We start from the raw sequence: 15,980 nt of genomic DNA, 5'->3' as shown, positions 1-15,980 counted from the left end.
CTTGAATAAACTTTCAGAGTTGGCACATCTAAGGCTTGAGCTTCAACTGGTAGTGTTTTTCCCTCGAGCAGTCGTGGGTGATCTGCATTAGTCGTCTCAAGCGGCCCAGTATTATCCTGAGGCGAGACTGACTCCAGAACTCCCAGCCCTCGCATCAGTAGTTCAGTACTGTGATGAGGCGATCCCAGCACATCCCACTCCAGCGGCCCAACACAGAAATCATGCAAGGGGCAAAGTTGGGCTGGTTGAGTCCTGCGTCCCATCATCCAGTACATGCAATCCCCGTAAAGCTATGCTATCCTCCATCGCACGCGCGCCTGTTGCCACCCCCGATTCAATGCCTTGGGAACTGTTCCTCTTCTCCACCGGAGTCGAAGCAGGAGTGCACGCACTGTTCATGCCCTCCCCTGGAGACGCTTCGCGCACCGGGGAGATCTCTTTGTAAATAGGAATAAACTCCATGCCAGCTGGTTCCGTCGTCTCATCTCCCAAGATGCATGCTAGCATTGACTCCAATGCCCTATGCGCATCCCGGACGCACCGTCCAGGCTGTAAGTAGAGGGACTCTAACTCTCATCAGAGGATGACACTATGAGTTGGAGCAATTTTCTGTTTATTTCCTCAAACACTACACAATGTCATATCCATCTAAGGGTTGGAGACCCATATTTATAGCCCTAGAGGCTGCACTACCACACCTTCTCACACACACTACACAACAGGATTGTCCTCTAGATGCTAAAGAGACTACAGAGGACAGTCAAAAGCGACTGTTGTCCTCTAGATGCTAAAGCGACTACAGAGGACAGTCAAAAAACGACTGCTGTCCTCTAGATGCTAAAGGACTACAGAGGACCGTCAAAAGCGACTGTTGTCCTCTAGATGCTCAAGACTTATTCCATCATTCTCCCCCTAAGTCTTGGGCGTCGTCTTGTGAGAAAGTTGGGCCATCCCGGACCTGGAGCAAAGCTCAACAAACTTGATCTTCCCAAGGGGCTTGGTGAGCAGGTCTACAAGCTGATCCTTGGTGTTGATGTAACGCGCCTTGATGCTCCCTTCTGCCAAGCAGTCTCAGATGAAGTGGTATCTTAGCCGGATGTGCTTGCTCCGTTCATGGAACACGGGGTTCTTGGCCAATGCCAGAGCGGACTGGCTGTCCACCCTGAGTTCCACCGCTCCAGTGTCTCTCCCGAGGAGATCACCGAGCAGTCGAGCCAGCAAGAGCGCCTGAGTCGAAGCAGTGGACGCCATATGTACTCGGCCTCGCAGCTGGACATGGCCACCACCTGCTGCTTGACCGACTGCCAGCTAATGAGGCACTTGCCGAGGAAGAAGAGGATCCCGCTTGTGCTCTTGCTAGTGTCGATGTCACCGGCGTGGTCGCTGTCGCTGTACCCGACAAGGTGTGCCTCCCCAGGGCACCTCGGGTAGTAGAGACCGTGGTCGAGAGTCCCCGCAACATAGCGGATGATCCTCTTCACAGCCTGCTCATGCTCCGTCGTCGGTCGCTGCAAGAACCGACTAACATAGCCGACGGAGTATGCCAAGTCAGGCCGTGTGTGGACGAGGTAGCGAAGGCTCCCCACAAGACGCCGGTACTGTGTAGCATCCACCTCCTCCGTCGTGCTGTCGCGACTCAGCTTCAGCCTCTCCTCCATCGGAGTGAGAGCTGGGTTGCAGTCGGTGAGCCCAGCCAGCTCAACAATGCGCTTGGCGTAGGCGGTCTGGCGAAGTGTGATCCCGGAGTCTCCCTGGTGCACCTCAATCCCCAGGTAGAAGGAGAGATGCCCCAGGTCACTCATTTGGAAGGTGGCCTTCATCTCTTCCTTGAACGCTGCCACCTCTGCATCCTTGGCGCCGGTGATCACCAAGTCGTCGACGTAGACACCCACCAGCAGGGCACTTCCTCCATTGCCCCGCCGATAGATGGTCGCCTCGTGCGGGCTTGGCGTGAAACCCATTCCTTTGAGCGTGGAATCCAGCTTGGCATTCCACGCCCTCGGTGCCTGTCGCAGGCTATAGAGAGCCTTGCGCAGGCGCAACACCTTGCCCTCCTTGCCAGGATCGCAAAACCTGGCGGCTGGTGTACGTAGACCTCCTCCTTTAAGTCGCCGTTAAGAAACGCCGACTTGACGTCCATGTGATGAACGTGCCAGCCCTGCTGGGCTGACAGCGCAAGGAGTCGCACAGATTCCATCCGTGCCACGGGGGCGAAAGCATCGTCGAAGTCGATCCCCTCCTGCTGCAAGAAACCGCGTGCCACCAAGCGAGCCTTGTGTTTGACGATGGCGCCGGCTTCATCCCTCTTCAATTTGAACACCCATTTAAGGGTGATCGCGCGATGACCATGAGGGAGATCAGCGAGCTCTCAGGTGCGGTTCGTCTTAACCGCGTCCATCTTCGACTGCATCGCGGCACGCCAAGCCGCATGTTTCTCGGCCTCCGCGAAAGACCGAGGCTCACCATCGTCGCATGCAAGATGCAACTCTCCTGCCAGAATGCGAGATGCAGGGCCTGGCATCGACGAGTCGATGAGAAGGCCCTCCACCCTTCGATACCTCAATGACTCGCCGTCGTAGCACGCGTCGACGCGCTCCTCGTCGCGGGAGAGCGGGGTCACGAGCTCCACTGGGTCGTGCTCGACACGAGCTGGTGTCGAAGAGGACGTTTCTCGGAGAGGGTACCGTCGGTGCTGGAATACGTGGTGGCGAAGAGCTCGCTGTAGCCGGAGTCGTGGCTGGAGTGCGTGGTGGTGAAGAGCTCGTTGTAGCAAGAGCTGGAGAGTGTGGCGCTGGAGTCGGTGGAGACTTGAGGGCTGGGGTAGACCTGCTCGGAGAAGAGTTGCCTACTCCCCCAGCTCCCTCAAAGTGGACGTACTCGATGGTGAAGTCGTACGTCGGAGTCGCGCCATCGTCCACCGCCTTGTCCCACGCCCATCCTCGCCCTTCGTCGAACACTACGTCTCGCGCCGTGCGCACACGCTGTGTTCTTGGGTCAAGGATGCGGTAGGCCTTCGAGCCCTCCGCGTAGCCAATGAACACCCCCGGGGTGCTCCTATCGTCGAGCTTGCTGATGTGGCCAAGCTCCTTGGTGAATGCGAGGCAGCCGAAGACCCGTAGGTGAGAGACCGCCGGCTTGCGCCCATGCCAAGCCTCGTACGGTGTCATCCCGTTGAGAGCCTTGGTGGGCGAGCGGTTGAGGATGTAAACCGCTGTCACCACCGCCTCTCCCCAGAAGACAGCTGGAATTCCTCTCTGCTTGAGGAGAGCCCGAGCCATCCCCACAACCGTCTGGTTGCGCCGCTCGACGACGCCGTTCTGCTGCGGGCTGTATGGCGCGGAGTAGTGGCGCTGAACGCCCTCATCCGCGCAGTACGACGCGAACTCAGCCGCCGTGAATTCGCCGCCGTTGTCGGTGCGCAGCACACGCAGCTTGCGACCGCACACCGCCTCCGCAGCGACCTCCCTTGCTGCCAAGGATCATCACCCACATGTAGTGGGAGAGATCGTCGACGAGCAGCAAGAAGTAGCGTCGTCCTCCTGGTGTGGCTGGTGTCACCGGGCCACACAAGTCCCCATGCACGAGCTCGAGCCTCTCCTTGGCTCGGAAGCTCGACTGTTGGGGAAAGGGGAGCCGTCTCTGCTTTGTCAACACGCAGACATCGCATAATTGCTCCACATGGTCAAGGCACGGCAGGCCTCGTACCATCTCCTTGGCGCTGAGCCGCTTCACGGCCTCGAAGTTAAGGTGCCCAAAGCGCTCGTGCCACTGCCATGCCCCGTCGTCTCGACGAGCAGCAAGGCAACAAGGTTGTGCCACCTTCACATTGAGGATGTAAAGCCGATTTGCACTCCTGCGTACCTTGGCAAGAAGGCGACGAGAGGGATCTCAGATCCTCATGACTTCGTGCTCGACCTCCACGCGCGAACCGTTCTCATCCAGCTGTCCCAAGCTGATGATAGAGTTTCTCAATGCGGGGATGTAGTAGACTCCGGTGAGCAGCCTGTGCTCACCAGACGTGACGGTGAAGACGACTGAGCCGACGCCCTTGATCTCTACACCGGAGGCGTCCCCAAACTTGACGGAGCCTCGGACGCTAGAGTCAAGCTCGGTGAAGAACTCCCGTCGGCCGGTCATGTGATGAGTGGCGCCGGTGTCGAGGCACCATCCTTCGATCATGTCCTTGTTGGAGCCGTCGCCGAGGAAAGCGCGTGCTTTCGACTCATCAAGGTGGAGGAGTGCCGCTGCGGCCGGTGCCGCTGGAGATGGCTCGATGCTTGCATGTGCCAGGAGCAGGGCCTCCTCCGCCTCCGCCTGTGCGACGTTGGCCTGACCACGTCGTGGCTGCCGACAGTCCCTGGCCCAGTGGCCAAGCTTGCCGCAGTTGTGACAGCCGTCGTCTCGTGCCGGCTTCTTGTTGCCGACGACGCCGCCTTGGGCACCTCCACGTGCACCACCCTCAACATGTCCTCGCGCCCCGGCCTGGGTGCCTCCACGTGCCTTGCGCTGCTTGCCGCGTTTGCGGCCTCGTGTCGAGGAGGACTCCCCCTTCTTGTCACCCTGGCAGGCCTCCCACTGCTCCCGAGTGAGATGTAGCTTCCCGCCGATAGTGATAGGCCCAGAGGGAGCCTGTGGTTCGTCGCCGTCGACCACCTTGAGACGACCTATCGCCTCTTCGATCGTCATCGTGGAGAGGTCTAGCAGAGACTCGATCGAGCGAGCAATCTGCTTGTACTTCTCGGGGATGCAACAGAAGAGCTTCTCAACAGCTCTCTCCTCATCGTAGGTTTCGTCGCCGAACTGCACCATCTTCTGCAACAGAGTGTTGAGGCGGAGAGCAAAGTCATCAACATCCTCACCTGGCTTGAAGGCCAGGTTCTCCCACTCCTTGCGAAGTGTCTGCAGTGTGGTCTTGCGGGCACGGTCGCTGCCGATGCGGGTCGCAGCGATGGCGTCCCAGGCCTCCTTGGCAGTCCGCTTCTGGGAAAGCGAAAACTGCATCTCGAGCGGGACTGCAGCAATGAGGGCATCCAGCGCTCGCCGATCCTCGTGGTAGTCGACGTCGCCGTACCGAACTGCTTCCCACATTTGGCGAACCTGGAGCCGTACCCTCATCACCGCGGCCCACTCAATGTAGTTGGTCTTGGTGAGGGTAGGCCACCCACCGCCGGGACCGATGTCCCTGACAAAGGCCTGGGCCATGCGGCGACCATGGTACCGATCCGGGGAGGGAGAGTCGCGCCGCCTGTAGAGGCCGCGATCTCCGTCGACCCGGTCGCCGCCGCCGGGAGCACCGCCGGCGCGTCTACGCCCGTCTGGGCTGCCGCCGCGTGCGCCCTCGCCCGGAGCGCCGTCAGCGTGTCGGCGCCTATCTGGGCTGCCGCCACGCGCGCCCCCATGGGGGTGCGCGGCTGCCCACTGTGCCGCCTGCTCTCGCGCTGCTTCCCTCGCCAGCCTAAGCTCTTCGTCGGTGTTGTCGTCGACAGAAGCATAGCTGCCTGCTCTACTGCCGCGCAGAACCTCGAGCTCTGCTGCCGCCGCACGTGCAGCATCCGTCGCCTCCGCTGCTTCTACTTCCGCTCTCGCCGCTGTCAGTTCCGCCGCCGCCAACCGTGCTGCCCTCGCCGCTGTCGCTGCAGCCGCTGCTGCTGCTCGCTCGCGTTCCTGTGCCGCGGCGACCTCGGCCTCCTGCTGGCGCTGCGCACTCGAAGTGGTCGAGCGTAGGGACATGGTGGGCTAGTGAGGGGTCGCTGCGTATGGAAGAGGCTGTCTCAGACGAAAGGCTGCTCGTCTGAGCAGGGGAGGAAGGAACAGTTGGAGCTCTTGCTGCCGACTGAGTGTGGGGAGAGGTGCGAGAAGGAGATGAGCACGAGATGTTTAGGCTGCAGGATAGTTTGGCTCTGATACCAATTGTAAGTAGAGGGACTCTAACTCTCATCAGAGGATGACACTATGAGTTGGAGCAATTTTCTGTTTATTTCCTCAAACACTACACAATGCCATATCCATCTAAGGGTTTGAGACCCATATTTATAGCCCTAGAGGCTGCACTACCACACCTTCTCACACACACTACACAACATGATTGTCCTCTAGATGCTAAAGAGACTACAGAGGACAGTCAAAAGCGACTGTTGTCCTCTAGATGCTAAAGCGACTACAGAGGACAGTCAAAAAACGACTGCTGTCTTCTAGATGCTAAAGGACTACAGAGGACAGTCAAAAGCGACTGTTGTCCTCTAGATGCTCAAGACTTATTCCATCACAGGCTGCTGTGGTCCCAGGCGAAGATGGACCGATCGCTTCTGAACCAGATTATTGCCCGAAAGCTGAGAATGGAAGTCAGGGTTCCCACGGTCATCATCTTCCTCAGGCTGCATGTCATCCGCTGCATTGGTGGGTGGGGGCTCCATTGATGTTGACTGACCTTCCGCCGGAACTACTATCACGCTGATCTTGTATGTCAATAACCTCTTCCCCTGACTGGATACACCTGGCTCGGTGATGTGAAGATCCATATTCCAGTTAAGTCCCTCTAAATGAAAACACCACACCCTCACCACAAAGGAAGAAAGATCCGCCTTCCTCACCGTGTCCGGGTGCAACTCAGATATCAGGCAAGCCCCGCTCAGGATCACCTCCGCTGTAGAGAGGGACCACGCATGCGGCGGGATACCTCGAATTTCAATATCCACCAGACCGGACATGGACGTCGTCGATGCTTGGGCGAATCTTGTCCAGCGCTTGAAAGCGAGACTGAACAGTGGCCCTCTAAACGCTCTTCTGCCATTGAGAACTCGATCTGCTGTTTCTTCATCCGGTAGGAGCAAGAGAAAATCTTCTGGCATGGCTTGATGAATTGTCATTGATCCAGCATCAATGCCAAAGTTGCGTGCCACTTCTTCGAGCACCTCAACACCTGACACCTTCAGCTTCAGCCTAGTTCCCACCACTGTTACGAATAAGGCACGTCGAAGTGCAACTTCTTCTCGCCCCATATCAGAATTGAACTCCAAGACACAAGAAGGAATCACAGGCCTTCTGACCTCCGCACCCTGGGCGGATACCAGGGACGCCTGTCTTGAGCTAGACCCTGGCTTTTCCTGCCCACGTCCAAGCTTGGAACGTCTCCTCTTTCTCTTGCTGCGATGTCTCAGCTGGGTATCATCATCCGAGCCAATCGACGAGATCCTCGCAGCCTCCTGAGGTGTGTGATCCGCCTCCAAACCATCTCTTTGTGCTGGAGCTCCTTCGGATCAACACCCTGCTGGATGACTTTTTCCATCCCAGACAGACGCTGCCACACTGGGACTCTCACGCCCCGTGCTCCAAGGCGCTCCCATACTGTCTTCTATACTGCTCCTGAAGCTATTGTAGCTTACGCAGTTATGCATATAGCACTGCCACCTGCGGCCTGCGGGGCACCTAATTTTTATCCGAGCCTAGTGGGTCTGACGAAGCATACACAAAGCATTGCATTGAGAGTGCTCTTAAAATTACATGTGTTTCCTGAGCTCATGTGTGTTTAAATTGCACACCGATATATGGCATGTTCAAGTTCTGAATCTCTGATACTTGAATCAGGCTGGAACAGAGTAATGTACGTGATAGGATATTATATTGAGGGTTACACTTGTGTTGTTTGACTAATTGATCTGTTGAGCACAGGAAATCAACTGTTCATAACAGTGGAGTTCCCCATGGTCGTTCATCCATAAATACATTTGTTATGGGTCTGATCTAACCTCTGTGCATTTATGGTTGCCATTGTTAGAACAGTTAGCTCCGTGACGGTTTTAAATTCGTATCTAAATGGAAGTGGAGTTTACTGCCTCAGAAGATCTCTAACCATACTTTTTAGGTCGACATCTACATAAGGAGGACGAACTCCATACCAGCCTTCACTGCCAACCTGACAATGGAGTCTTTCAACAAAAGAAGTATATGCTGAAGACATGAAACTAGTGTCAGGGCACATTGCTTGATTTCTGTATGTTATCATTGACGAAGAGTATGTATATGAGCACTCACATTGGTGGGTGAAAACTGCTCCTGCTAATTGAAGTTGAGGCTGGAGCTTTGATTCTATTCCCAACGGATTCTTTTTTTCCCTTTAACTAGCAAGGCGTACATGAGTATTACTGGGCATGGCGACGTAATGTTGAAGCTTCCGGCTTGTCTAGAGTTGAGTGTAGCTACCAGGTAACTAGGAATACTTGATTCGCCAATCATGACTGACGTTATTCCTCTGAGAGAACGAGAGTTTTGCTGCAGATGGGCTTCTCTGATCAGTCACGTTTACCTGAAATTCCGCCATACGTTATCATATTTGTATATGTTGTTACAATTTGCAGTTACAGGTACGTCAGATTACTAGTAGCTGTAACGGCTTCATTGAAACATCAAGCGGGAAATCAGTAAACTGCCATCCGCTGGCTTTACATGTATAAGCAACCAATGATAAAAGTTGGGAGACGCCTCAGAACACAGAACTGAACGATCTGTTTCCACCACACCACAACTGAACAGGGGCACGCGTTCCCTCCCATTTCCCCGTCCTTTTTCCGGCCAGGCCAACTCATCATTGGTCCATCCGCCTGAGATCGACGGTTCTCGTGCTCCGGCGCCGCGGCTCGGCTATGGGCTTCACACATCACACGGTCGGCATGAGAGTTGGGACGCCTCACACGAAACGGCTCCCCGAACCGAACCGAACCCTGCCGCGGCGCAGTGCAGGCGGCCCGGGCAGATAGCACATAGCAGGCGTGTTGCTCGCGCCTCGGCACATAAATCGTCTCCGATCTCCAAGGGGCCCGGGGCGTCCACCTGGTGCGGCACGCTCCTACTCCTAGTCGTAGCGGCCTACGGGCTCCAGCTGGTCCTGGGCAGAGAGAAGTCGCGCGCCTTGCTAGGTCCTGCGCGCAATGGGAACAAAATTCTGAGTCTCTCACATCCAAGGCTCACAAACGGAAAAAAATTGGGTGTAGCCAGCTAGATAATAACTCTTTAGTAATTTGTTTTTCTTCTATTTATACGGACCAGCAGCCGGTATATGTGGTATATGTGAGGGGCTGTACAAGAGATTTTTTATATCCGGTATGCAAAGAATTTTTTTTTCCGCGCAATGATGGTGCGTGAGCCCATCCAGACGATATATGTCAGCTAGCCATGCATATATGTCCATGGGTTTTCCTGCTATACCTGCAACGAAATGACGGTGTTTTTGCGTGCGTGTACGCACGCCTTTGGTGCGCAGGCACTGGCGGAGCGGCAGCCGCAGCTGGAGAAGAAGCCGCCGCGCGGGGGGAGGGCGCCGCTGTCGGGGAAGGCCGTCGCGGCGCTGTGCGTGACGAGCTTCGTTGTGGGGCTGCTGCTCAGCGGCAACGTGTCGCTGATGTCGGCCTCGGCGGCGGCGGCGGCGTCGTCGTCGTACTCGAGCAGGGACAGTGTTTCCGGCTGCGACAACAAGCGTGTAAGTCTGCTTTAATTAGAACCCGCTCTTTCTGCTGGTGCCACTGAGCCGCCTTTTGCACCGTTAGTGCGCGTACTCGTTGGCACGCACATCCAGCCTCGCATCTAATCCAACTATGAATAATCTCTGGTCAGAAACTAGGAGAGAACCAGCACCCCAAGGATATCCTGAACGAGGTGTCGAGGACTCATCAAGCAATACAGTAAGCATCCCGCCCGATCGTCTTCCACGGCCAGGTCATGGACGACTCAAGGGTCGTGGTGCGCTGCTGGACTTGTATAGATCGCTGGACAAGGCGGTGTCCACCCTGGAGATGGAGATGGCCGTGGAGCGCGCGAGGAGCGCGGCGGCGTGGCATCCGGCAGGAGTCCTCCCCAGAAGGCCTTCGTCGTGGTCGGCATCAACACGGCCTTCACCAGCAGGAAGCGGCGCGACTCGCTCCGGGACACCTGGGTCCCCAGAGGTACGTAAACATGGGCCGTACGAACAAAGCGCATGCATTGATCATGCGCGCGCGCGCATATGTAACACACGGACGGGAGGGCGGGCGCGTACGTATACGTGTGCAGGGCATAAGCTGAGGAAGCTGGAGCGGGAGAAGGGGGTCGTGATCCGGTTCGTGATCGGGCACAGCGGCACGCCGGGCGGCGGCGCGCTGGACCGCGCCCTGGACGCGGAGGAGGCCGAGAGCAGGGACTTCCTGCGGCTCGACCACGCCGAGGGCTACCACGAGCTGTCGTCCAAGACCAGGAGCTACTTCACCACCGCCGTCGCCACCTGGGACGCCGACTTCTACGTCAAGGTCGACGACGACATCCACCTCAACCTCGGTGCGTATACGTACGTACTACGTGCTCGCTGCTGCTGCTGCCATCATTTATATTGCAGCGACTCGTGTGTCATTGTCAAGTCGAACGTCGTTACAGGGTGGGTGTACTACTACACGCCGTGAGTCTCTGAAGAAATTCGCTTCCAATCCAACTGCAGGGATGCTGACGAGCAGGCTGGCCAAACACAGAACGCGGCGTCGGCTGTATGAAGTCTGGGCCTGTCCTGTCACAGAAGTGAGCAAAAGAAAGAAAAAAAATCTGCCGTCCGTCCTTTTATTATATAGGAACCGAACATATATAGGAGCAAGAGCATTTTTCCACTTGACACAATCCATACTGTCGTTCTGTCGATCGAGTTATTTTTTTTTGTATCTGTTGCAGAGGAGTGAAGTACCACGAGCCAGAGTACTGGAAGTTCGGTGACTAGGGCAACAAGTACTTCCGCCACGCCACCGGCCGGCCAAATCTACGCCATCTCCAAAGACCTCGCCGCCTACATCTCCATCAACTAGTTATTTCTATATATATATATATCCTGCATTGCGTTGTGTCATGTCATGTGCGGCCGCGTTCCTCTGTGCCTGACGTAGTGACGTACGTGTTTCCAGGCCGATCCTTCACAGGTTCGCGAACGAGGACGTCTCGCTGGGCGCGTGGCTGATCGTGCTCGAGGTCGAGCACGTCGACGACCGAAGCATGTGCTGCGCGACGCCTCCAGGTGGGCCATGAAACTGACAGCATCACCTCCGGCGGCTCCGTTCCGGAATAATTCACACCAACGGCGAGCCTGCTGCATGGCATCTCTGACTGTGTGTGCGTGTGTGTCGTCTGCAGACTGCGAGTGGAAGAAGCGAGCCGGCAACGTGTGCGTAGCGTCCTTCGACGGGTCGTGCAGCGGCGTCTGCAAGTCGGCGGACAGGATGATGCGGCACATCCACTGCGGCGAAGGCGACGGGGCCGTCTGGAACGCCGCCACGTGAGATTGCCCATCTCACATCGGGAACCCCAACCGTTGCTGTATGTGGAGGTGGAGCTTCACTCGGCATCCGATTTTCTGAAAACGCCAAGGCGAGAGGGAAGCGAGGTCGTTGATCCACTGTTTGGCATATTGAGCATTCCGCATATGCATGACAAGTATATGGCCGTTTCACTTGAGACGTCATGCTGTGATATGATCCACGTAAAAAGCGCATGGATTGGTGTGTGTGAATGTGAATGTGAATGTACAGACAGGGAGTGAGGGGCTTGGATTAATGGTACTTGGTCGACCAACTGAAGTAATGCTGTTCACTAATCATGATTTGTTTTTTTTGGCCTATTTTGAACTAACCAGCTCCGTGGCCCATGGATATGTTTACTACCATGTATCACTGGCCCATGGGTATGTCTACTACTATGTATCAGTACTCTTTTGTTTACTACTATGTATCACTGGCCCATGGATATGTTTACGTGTCTCGTTTTTTCTTGAGGAGTTAATCAATAAAAAACAGTATTGTTACTAACCAGCTCGTGCTATACAAATTCATATTTTTTTTTTTTGCGTTGAAAATCGAAATAACTAACCGTGGGCGGTTACATGTTGCTCTTTGACTCGTTAGCTCGGATCTCGCATATAATCGCGTTGCAAATGCGCAAGGCTCGAGTTCCTGCGACCTTGTTGCTTCCACGTCCAACAGCCTCCGGAGCCCAGCTGCGTTGGCCTAGCCTAGGAGCCTTGGAAGTCACACCGGGCACAACACTTGCCAGACCGGCCTCTGCAGGGGTACTGCGTGCTCGTGTGGGTCATGAATGAACTCATGGTATGGTATGAATGAACTCATGGTATGCCAGGTATGGTATGGTGCCAGTAGTATCGATCGAGCCTTCCTACGTTGTGAACTGTATCAGCACATGCATGGCAATGCACGCTCTGTGCTTGTGGTCGCGTGGGAACACTCTCTCTGCACACGTCCCAATCATGGCACAAACTTGAGCAGACAAGAGTGGCCATCGGTGGTTACATGCTAGCTAGATGCAAAAGGCATAAGCAAGCTAGCGACTGGCGCTGCACCTACATACACATATCATAAGAGAGACACTTTTGGGAATCTCCCAATGGTTTCTAATGGTTATGAATAAAGATTTTAGAGTGGGAGTACTGGGGACACTGCGCAACGGTTTTGTCTGAATATATAGCCATCATATTTTTTTTTCATACATATTTTTTCGTCAGCTAGCCAAAGATAGATAACGAGGATAACTCTCTAAAGTATCCAGGAAAAGATATATATAGAAAGCGGTTTTTATATAAATGGTTCTCTAATAAATGATGATGATCTAGAGAACTAGTTTTAAAAAGACTCTAAAAGATGCTCTAAGTTTGGAATTCGGATGACCTCTAACACACTGTTAAGCTGTCAGCGACGGAACGGCTGCATATTCTCGGCGCCATCATTTGGATGGCCGGTATCGCTCTACCACTGTTAAGCTTGTTAGCGATCGAAGAACAGCTAGCTGCATGCATGTTCTCGGCCCTGATTATTGCCGGTAAACCTGGACGTTTGCGCCTGGACTTTGGCGAATTCGGCATCTGAAAGCGAAGCGGCACAGTGCACACTGACAAGGACAGAGAGAGAGAGAGAGAGAGCGCAGGCAGCAAGGACAGGACGTCCATATCGGATTCGCGATCACCTGAACAACTGAATATACAACCCCTCAAAACTATAGTAAGCGCGATGAACGAGCGCGTCGTCGTACGTACGGTGGAAACATGCATGCTCTCGTGGTGGCCGTGGAGGACCAGATCAGGGCGGCATGTACGCGTTGTGGTGGTCATGCGGTGGCCAGTAGTGCACGCCTTCCCTGGAGCACGGCGGCGGCAGCGGCGCCGGTTGCGCCAGGTACGTCGGGTACCGCTGCCCCGGCATCAGCACCGACAGGTCCGCCGCCTGCAGCACCGCCTCCACCTGGAACAGCCAAAGCATGCCAAGATTTTCGCATCAGAAACAGCCAGAGCACGCGCCAAGACTCCACCCACTGCCTCCCAGACTACCAGTCCCAGCAAGTAACATGCACCGCAAATGCAATGCATTTCACGGCGTCACGTACGCGACAAAAACAGGGCCGTGGACGGTGGTTGATTGCCAAGCTTGGCTGGCTTAGTCTTACCATGGGCGGGTTCCGGAGCTTCCCAGGCGAGAGGCGGCCGTGCAGGCGGTCAGCGTGCGGCCGCCTGCCGCCGTCGTCGGGGGAGTCGGGCGGGAAGGCCCGGGGCTTGATGAGGTGCTCGAAGATGGCCATGAGGAGGAAGAGCGAGATGAGGATGGCCGTGGCCGCGAACCCGAAGGAGATGGCGTCCATGGACGTGCCCAGGTCCCTGAGCGCGGACGCCTCGCCCCTCGCGCCCGCGTCCGCGGCGGCTGTGGCGGGCTCCGACGGCGGCGTGGACGCGGGGTCCCCCGGCGGCCACGGCCGCGACGGCCTCTGCCCGAGTACCCCGCTCATGTGTCTCAAGTCCTGAACCGATCGAACAAGGCGAGAATGGGACTGGGATGGTGACGAAAGGTCGACGACAGTGGTGAATGTCGTCGTTGCCAAGTGCCAAGAAGAACCTACAAGAAGACGTCCAGCTCGGCTGCCTCTCTATTTAAAGCCAGTGACTGAGCTGATCCGAAAGTGAGATCTCAGCTGATCTGGTGGTGGCAATGTGGATGGAGGGAGCTAGCGAGTGGGAGAGAGAGAAGAAAGAAAGTGGGAGGAACAAAAAGAGTGCCGCGAGAAAGGCTGCCACACTCTCGTCTTCTCTTGGACAGTTGATGCGATGGCAAGGCTGCAAGGCTGGTACAAAAAATAATCCCAGAATCATGTTGGAAGTGGCTGGCTCCCATGCACGCACTCTGTAGCAGCAGGCCACATGATCCGCCTATAAAGACTAGTGTCCCTATAGGCGGGGCAGGGAGGAAATGATTTCACCAAAGCAAAAGGGGAAGGGACTGGGCCGGGGCGGTGCAGTTCGTAGCTGTAGCTGTAGCTGTATTGTATGTGCCGGCCGAGACGGCAAAGCGCAGGCTCAGCGAAAGCGAAAGGGAGCTGGAATGGCCGGCCGGCGGGGCGACGCGGGGAAAAGCGGCTCGTGGAAAGGAGGGAGGGAGGGACGTGCCTGCGCCTTCTTTGCGCAGGGGACCAACCAATCGGCCTCCGGTGCGCATCATGCATGGTGCACGTCTGCAGGTAGTAAACCTGCGTTTGCGTGCACAGGATTCATCACCCAGATCTGCTGCAAGTGTGATGGTGGTTGTTACGATGGGTAGGATTGATGGGAGTATAATTAGCAGACAAACAGTGAGCCGATGCGTGTGCGTGCGATCAGCTATAAAGCGCCTGTGAGCCTGTGGCTCTCCTTGCATTGCTTCCAAGGAAGAATTTTCACGGAAGTTCTCTTCTTCTGTTGGTGTGGACGGAGAAGAGAAGACGCTTATCATTTCAAGGTGACCGTGAGTAGTGCTGATAATATGGGTCGGACCGTCGGACTTTATAGACCAACACAAGCACGATGGACTTTATAGACCAACACGAGCACGATTCAAAATTAGGAGCCCAAAGAGTAGCGGAGATGACTAATAATTAATTAACCACCCAAAAGCTGCTGTCAATGTCGTCGTCGTCAGTAGGCTGACCAATTTGACAGCCTGCATCAAATAATATAACCTATATATACAGCAAAATAAAGGCAATAATCCATATATTTGTATACACAGTGTGGTACGTGATAACAGTATAAAACCGAACGTATTCTCTCTCACACACACACATGGCGTCATGGCCCTTTTAGCTGGCAGTGCTGGTAAATGAGTAGCCGCACAACACATGCAAACATGAACTAATTAGCCCCTTTATCAGGTAGTCCTCGACACTTGCGTGCTTATATATATTTGCGAACCAAGTTCGTCCCCAAATCATCCTGTCTCCCATCTCCTTGAACAAGCATCAATCTAAACTAAGGGAGAGGTGGGTATTAAAAATCGCCAATGCTTGCTTCCAAAGTTAGGGCTTGCTACTTTGTGAGCTGGAAGACAACTTCGTTCCCTCGGTTCTAATAAAATAATAGCATACGTGATACCTGTTAGAATTATAGGCATTTTCCATATCATTTTAATTTCATAAATTAACATTACGATGACGAAATATAAAAGATAATTAACCATAGAAATTGTGATATCAAATATATCCATAACAATATTGATCATGAGAACATAAATCTTATGAATCATATAAATATAATAAGCATGTAAACTGACGGAACAATTAAAAATAAACAGATAGCAACATAAACAGCATGACTGTTGTCGGTACCCTAAATCAGGGGTACCCTCTCCTACGGCATGAACACGCCGCACCCATGCGACGTCTTCTAGCCACGCGGAGGACGTCGCCTGACCCCACCGCATGACAGGCCAAAGGACGTCACGTGGCAAGAAAAGACAACACATCCCAGTAAGTCCGGACCCCCACTGAAGGACACCAGACCTCTATACATATAAGTCCGGAGCCTCCGGGCAGGTCCGAACCTCAGCAGGGTCCCGGAACGAGGAGGACCCTGGTATGAGCAGGGGTCCGGTGCTGACACGTGTCTGGGCCTTGCCCTTCACGTCCCGCTCAGGCGGAGACCCGTTGCTTGTGGCCCATGACATAAGCTA

The 15,980-nt window shown here is 54.9% G+C and overlaps 2 protein-coding genes across 2 annotated transcripts in view; one reads left to right on the top strand and one right to left on the bottom strand.

The window, feature by feature from the left end:
• LOC100285392 (uncharacterized) overlaps positions 1 to 8,308 on the top strand; it is a 30,207-nt gene extending 21,899 nt beyond the window's left edge. Inside the window, exon 15 of the mRNA NM_001158285.2 lies at positions 7,862 to 8,308. Coding sequence (NP_001151757.1) covers positions 7,862 to 7,951 — 90 coding nt within the window. The 3' untranslated portion in view covers positions 7,952 to 8,308. The remainder of the gene's footprint in view (positions 1 to 7,861) is intronic.
• A 4,139-nt stretch (positions 8,309 to 12,447) lies between these two features.
• On the bottom strand, positions 12,448 to 14,156 carry LOC103650930 (uncharacterized). Its single transcript, XM_008676529.3, has 2 exons — positions 13,453 to 14,156; positions 12,448 to 13,250 (listed from the first exon to the last, which is right to left on the bottom strand). Exons 1-2 carry the CDS (start codon positions 13,786 to 13,788, stop codon positions 13,089 to 13,091), a joined length of 498 nt encoding a protein of 165 aa, XP_008674751.1. The 5' UTR covers positions 13,789 to 14,156; the 3' UTR covers positions 12,448 to 13,088.
• Positions 14,157 to 15,980: the final 1,824 nt, after the last annotated feature.

Source organism: Zea mays, chromosome 3 (assembly GCF_902167145.1).
Source record: "Zea mays cultivar B73 chromosome 3, Zm-B73-REFERENCE-NAM-5.0, whole genome shotgun sequence".
Taxonomy (NCBI): Eukaryota; Viridiplantae; Streptophyta; class Magnoliopsida; order Poales; family Poaceae; genus Zea; species Zea mays.
This window is presented reverse-complemented; position numbering and strand designations above follow the sequence as displayed.